This window comes from Microcebus murinus, chromosome 1 (genome assembly GCF_040939455.1).
Source record: "Microcebus murinus isolate Inina chromosome 1, M.murinus_Inina_mat1.0, whole genome shotgun sequence".
Classification (NCBI taxonomy): domain Eukaryota; kingdom Metazoa; phylum Chordata; class Mammalia; order Primates; family Cheirogaleidae; genus Microcebus; species Microcebus murinus.
The window spans coordinates 67,821,361-67,827,360 of record NC_134104.1 but is presented as its reverse complement, the minus strand read 5'-3'; the positions used below and the strand labels follow the sequence as shown (position 1 = coordinate 67,827,360).

Below are 6,000 nucleotides of genomic sequence, written 5' to 3'. Positions count from 1 at the left end.
CGGGGTCTCGCTCTTGCTCAGGCTGGTTTTGAACTCCTGACCTTGAGCAATCCGCCCGCCTCGGCCTCCCAAGAGCTAGGATTACAGGCGTGAGCCACAGCGCCCGGCCATCTCCCTGTTTTAGCAGCAAAGAAGAGAGTTGGTTAAGAAAGGTCTGGCTCAGAAGCTCTAGAACTAAAACAAAATAAAACTTGAAGTGACACTTGAGATATGGCTGAAACCAGATCTGGTCCTAGTAGAGAAGGCCATGTATGTCAGAAGAACTGGGTCTTGCTGTCCATTCCCCTGACAGAGAAAGCTTCACGTAAGAACCTACATGTCAGTTCTGATGGAAATACCTGGTGCTTACAATTCATCTGTAACAGGCTGGACCCCATCAACCTATCAAAGGCTGACGACACACAGACATCAGACAAGACATAAAAAATAATAATGATGATAATAAAAAAAACAAAAGAGCCCCAAGTGGGGAAAGTCCTTAAAAGCGGTGGCTCAGTTCCGCATTACGTATGACCTCAGCCTCTAGGTAGAGGGCCTAATGTGCTTTCTTCAGGTAGTCTCCAGGACGGTGGCTTCTAGGGCCAAGGCTTCAGTGGGTTCCTCCTCATAGTCTGACATGTAGGACTCCAAGCTTTGCTTGGCCAGCAACTCCCGTCGGGCCTGCAGCCGCTCACACCGGGGACAGCTTCCAGACTTGAAGCAAGCTTTATGGTAACACGCTTTGCACTCTGTTCAGGTTGGGAGGGTGAGAGAGAGAAGAAAACAATTTGTATTATCTAAAGCAGGAAGGAAGTCACTGCTGCTGCCCCTTCTCACCACCATGGCTCAGTGCTCTGGTGGAGAAACATGGGGAACTGCTGAATGAAACCAAACTCTTGCTAACAGGGTGGCTCAAGGGAAATTAATGAGCTTTGTATTCAGTCTTGCTTGTCTCACTCCTAGCACCAGCCCTCACCTTCGCAGGTCCGGCACTTATGGAGCTCAAAAGGAAAGATGACGTCTTCCTCATTCTGACAGAACTCACAGATGAAGCCCTTGGCTTGGCAGAGCTGGGGAGGAAAGAGACAAGTAGCAAAATGATAGGCAGCACATCAGGAACTGGCCCAGAAGTGTGAACCCCAGAGAGGGAGGAGAAAAATATAAATAAAAATTGAGTGGGCTAAGGGAAGAAGCCTGGGCTGGACTTAGAAACATGAAAGCCAAACTAGGGCCAGGCTAGGTGGTGTCAGACAAAGCTTTAAGGAGGAGACAAGAGCTAGGCACAGTGGCTCACGCCTGTAATCCCAGTGACTCAGGAGGCTGGGCGGGAGGTTCACTTGAGCCCAAGAGTTTGAGACCAGCCTGTGCAACATAGCAAGACTCCATCTCCACAAACATAAAAAACTAGGCATGGTGGTGCCTGCCTGTAGTCTTAGCTACTCGGGAGGCTGAGGCAGTACAATCCCTTGTGCCCAGGAGTTCATGACCAGCTTGGGCAATATCGTGAGACCCTGTCAAAATAAAAAAAAGCTTACAAAATGCCATCACGTAAATTGTTTCAACAATCTTCAAAAATACTGAGAGGAAAGTGTGTATACCATGTTTCCCCAAAAATAAGACCTACCCATAAAATAAGCCCTAGTAGGATTTCTAAGCTTTTGCACAATATAAGCCCTACCCTGAAAATAAGACCTAGGGATGGCCATGGCTACACAGCGTATCTGCACAACCCATGCATTTCATCACGGAGCAGTAAAGAAGATGAGCAGCCCTTCTCATCTGCCCCAAGAGAGCCCTATTGCTCGACAGGAGAGATTGGGGCCAATGGTTCTAAAGGAAATAGAGTGGTAAGAAATTCAGGATGGAATTCGGGTTTGAAGAATTATGATGATGTTCCATAAGAAGACGACTTAACTATATTTGAATAAATGTAGATTGTTGTACCGTACTTAAAAAAATAACACATCCCCTGAAAATAAGCCCTAGGGTGTCTTCTTGAGGAAAAATAAATACAAGACCCTGTCTTATTTTGGGGGAAACACGGTAGAGTTTTTATCTTCTTTCAGAAAAGGCAAAGTATTTCTTTTGGTCACAGTGATTGAAAATAATAAAGCTAAGACCCAGATTAGAATCTCTCTCCAGATTCCAGGGTTCTCCTCCTACATCATAACAATTCTTTAGTGAGTCTGCTCAGTCCTGCCTGGAACTACGCAGGGGCAATGTTGGCACCAATTCCTTTTCTAATTCTTGTTTTTTTTACATCTGGATGATTTAGCTGGAACAGCAACCCTCTTCAGTTTCTCTTACAGTGTTGATTGGCCATGTCAACTTCCTGGAGCTAAAAGGCAAGAACCCTGGGGCCACCCCACTCCCCATTTCCCTAAGCAAGGGCTCAGCTGCATGCTAATGCAAGACTTTCTCACCATGCACCGTTCTACGTGGGCAGCCCCTGCCCTGGTGAGCTCAGCAAGCCGGGGCCCCAGCTCCCCCTTCCTGGTTGCAGTCAGGTCATTCAGTGAGTACAGGTGGAGATCTTCCGTCAGGTGGCCTGGGACTGTGTCAAAGGAATCCAGAAGCCTACAGGAAATGAGGGGAGGAGGTTAGGGGAGAGAACGAACACTTTGTGTGGCACATGATAGCAGAAGGTTCCCTATCCAGAAAAGCAGGAGAGATAAAGTAATAAGGGTGGGCAAGATTCAGCCAGCCCAAGTGCTCCAGGCCACCTCAGCCTTCAAACACTACCAGGTGTCTGGATTACAGAAGTGACTTATTTATTAGTGATCTATGCTAGCCTACAAAGAGTGGTAGCCTGTCCTGATAGAAGAACCATAGATTTCCCCTTCAAGAGAGAAGGATACACATACAGTTACTGCTGTGGCTTCTCATTTACCATTTACATTTCTATCAAATCCCTCTATTCTCCTTCACATAACAAGAGCCAACTGTTTCAGAGATGTTTACTCCACCAAAGGACTCTGGCCTCCACACAAGACTTACTCTTTGGCCAGCCGGCATGTCTTGAACATGTTCTTCATGTGATACAGCTGGACCCGCAGCAGCTGAAGAGAAAGTGGGGGTGGGGTGGGGGTGTGGAGTAGAGAAGAGAATCAACTGTTAGAAAGACCAGTGCCTTTAAACCCTGGAGGTCTGGACGTTTTGCATGTAGCAGGCAGATCAGACTGCCCTCTACACCTCTATCTAACTCAACAATCTGCTTCAAAGTAATCTCCATTCTGGGAAGGCTCCTCTACCAGGTCAGTCTGCACAAATCACAAACATAGCCCAGAGTAGCTGAGAATCCCAGAATTTGAATTTCCCACTTAATACCCGATTCTCCATTCAATAATATTTTCTGTGAAGGGAGAAATTCTGCTTTTGCCATTTAGCACTGTCTATAGCTTCAGAGCTGCCATTGCCAGGTTTGAGGCTCTGACTAGAGAGATACCTGGGGAATGGGAAGAGATTAAGAAAGTACATAGGGAGAGCATGAATGATGACACAGTTACAGCTCTGAAATTGTGATAACGAGAAGTGTGGTAAGCTTGGAAAGTCCTGCATGAACAGAGGGATGGGATGAGGAGAGGAGAAAGGTAAGAATCTCTGATGTGGCCTATTCAAGGGTCTTACTCGGACTTGATTAAGCAGCTTGACCTTCCTATAGAGGGCGGTGTTGATGTCCTGCACATTGAAGAGAGGATCATTCCAGATCTTAATGAGCAGGTCCTTGGAGAAATTGCTGACATAGTACTTGCTGAAGTCCCACTTGCGCAGAATCCGGCTGGGGATGACCATCTGGGCATTCTCATGGCAGCACTGACAGAAGTACTTGCCCAAATACTCACAGTACCGCAGCCGCTTGATATAATCTAGAAAAACGGGAAAGCCAAAGGACCAGATGAGACTTTCCCACTATAAGCTGGTAAGGTTATCCTCTTGATTGAAAGGGTAGGGAGGACAGCCAGTGGCCTCCAGCCACCTCTGGTCAGCTCCCCAAAGCTGACAGAAACCCACATAGTGGCGCCTGTGATACCTATGTCCCACCCAGGAGGCCACTGGGGAAACAAACAAAACCTGCCAAGACTCAGTCTCCAAGAACCTAGCTGAAACTACCCAACATTCTCCAGTAAACAATCCTGATAATGTGCTCCCAGAAGTAATTTCCCTCTGATTGCCAGTGCTCATGCCTAGTCCTACCCATTTCCTCCAGACCCTTACTTTCCCCTTCTGCAATTCTTCCTGTCACCTCCTCTTACTGCCTCTGACAAGCCCTCTGTCCTAGGTGTGGGAGAGGGTAAAGCTCTTAGAGGCAGTATGGTGGTAACCGAAGATACTCACCAGGGTCAGTCCGGATGCCACATCCCGCACAGCGGTAATTCTGCTTGGCCACAGCAATTTTCCTCCTAAGGAAGGGGAAGGAGAGGAGATTGGCAGATAGCAGGTGCATGCGGCCTCTGAGGTATAAAGGATGAAGATACAAACATAGAATTCTTATAAAGTGTGGGAAGGGAGGGGAATTCACCTCTTGTTTTAGCTGAACCAAATGAAGCTATTGGGAGAACTAAATCAAACTGAAGATTAAGTTAGGATTTAGGTCTAGGTAGTGACTTTCCCTAGTAATGAACCACACTTTCTGCACAACCCATGCATTTCATCACAGAACATTAAAGAAGATGAGCAGCCCTTCTCATCTGCCCCAAGAGGTAAGGTCTAGGCAGTGACTCTCCCTAATAATGAACCACACTTTCTGGACAATTATAAGGGATGAGAAATAGTGAAGGGGAGAGAATAACAGGAGCAAAAAGCATCCATCCCTCTTAAAAGGAAAAGAATAACCAGTAAGCTCACAAATCTATTGGGAGGAAGGCAACAGGGGAGGCATGCCAGAGAAAAAAAGACCTCATTTCCAATTAGCTCTGGGAAGGAAGAGGAGGATTCGGTGTAAGACTTAAGGACAAAATGGATAATCCTCTTCCTCTGCCTTTAAATGGACAGAATTGTGTGGGAAGTACAGCTGGAGGCAGAGACAACAGGGACAGGAGGAAGCCCTGACAATCCAAAGAGGATGTATCTGTTTTCCAAAGGGCAGAGACATTGGCTACTCACGTTGGGGCTGGATGAACATTAAAAATTATCTGAGGCCGTGGTGGGGCCCACTCCAGGTTGCCACGAACACGGATACGCAGCTTGTAGATGTCAGCATGCTGCCCATCATCCGGTGAGATGGGCAATGAGTCAGGGATGGGCAGAAGCTACAGGAGAAAAGCACAGGGTGAGCTAACATGCACAGTCTGGGAAGACACAAACGCTTCACGTTTCTGGCAATGACAGAGCAGAATTAATGAAAGACATTTCAAGAATACCACAGGGTAAGGGCTTTAGAGAACCTTGGCCCTCCAAACCAACCAGGAGGCACCAGGCATTCCAAGAAGCAATCAAAGCCAGCATCCCAGTGGTGGCACCTATTGCTGATGATGTCCCTGCACTTATCTCAATACCCTTGGTATTCCAGGTGCTTTATGCCTTAGAAACTCAACTGCAGAGCAAAGAACAGTCTAAACAATTCACTTTCATGTGTCTCAAAGGTAGTGACAAAACAAGAGTTGCACCTCTGGGTCTAGTGAGCAGTCATGTGGAATAAGGACAGTGAAGGAACCTTTATCTCTTGTTTTGACAATTACTAGGGAAAATCTAGGCAAGCAAGTATTCATTCATCTGTGTATTCATTCAACACATTTGTAATAAATGGCTTCTTTGAGTAAGGAAGGAAACACACAGGCTCATTCTAGACTGGGGACATGTGACAAAGGAGAACAAGACCAGAAAGGCTCACAGCCTCCTGGGTAGGGAAGAAGAGCTTAAGAGCCTACCTTCTGAGGAGCATCATGCTCTGGGACTAGCCACTCCAGCTCCGAGGCAGCTGGAAGCTGCATCCCCTCAAACTGCTTCAGGAGCCCCATGGCCACTGCCTCAGCAGATGTGGAGTGCATGAAGCAATGGGAGCTGGAAAGGAGAGAATCAAGG

The 6,000-nt window shown here is 47.0% G+C and overlaps 1 protein-coding gene across 9 annotated transcripts in view; it reads right to left on the bottom strand.

Moving 5' to 3' along the window:
* Positions 1-413: 413 nt before the first annotated feature.
* RUBCN (rubicon autophagy regulator) overlaps positions 414-6,000 on the bottom strand; it is a 71,693-nt gene continuing 66,106 nt past the window's right edge. For all 9 annotated transcript variants that reach the window (XM_076002503.1, XM_076002508.1, XM_076002480.1 and 6 more), the window contains 8 exons: positions 5,847-5,979; positions 5,083-5,228; positions 4,315-4,379; positions 3,607-3,845; positions 2,977-3,038; positions 2,403-2,556; positions 956-1,049; positions 414-728 (listed from right to left, as the gene is read on the bottom strand). In XM_076002503.1, the coding sequence (XP_075858618.1) occupies positions 550-728; positions 956-1,049; positions 2,403-2,556; positions 2,977-3,038; positions 3,607-3,845; positions 4,315-4,379; positions 5,083-5,228; positions 5,847-5,979 (1,072 nt within the window). In that variant the 3' untranslated portion in view covers positions 414-549. The remainder of the gene's footprint in view (positions 729-955; positions 1,050-2,402; positions 2,557-2,976; positions 3,039-3,606; positions 3,846-4,314; positions 4,380-5,082; positions 5,229-5,846; positions 5,980-6,000) is intronic.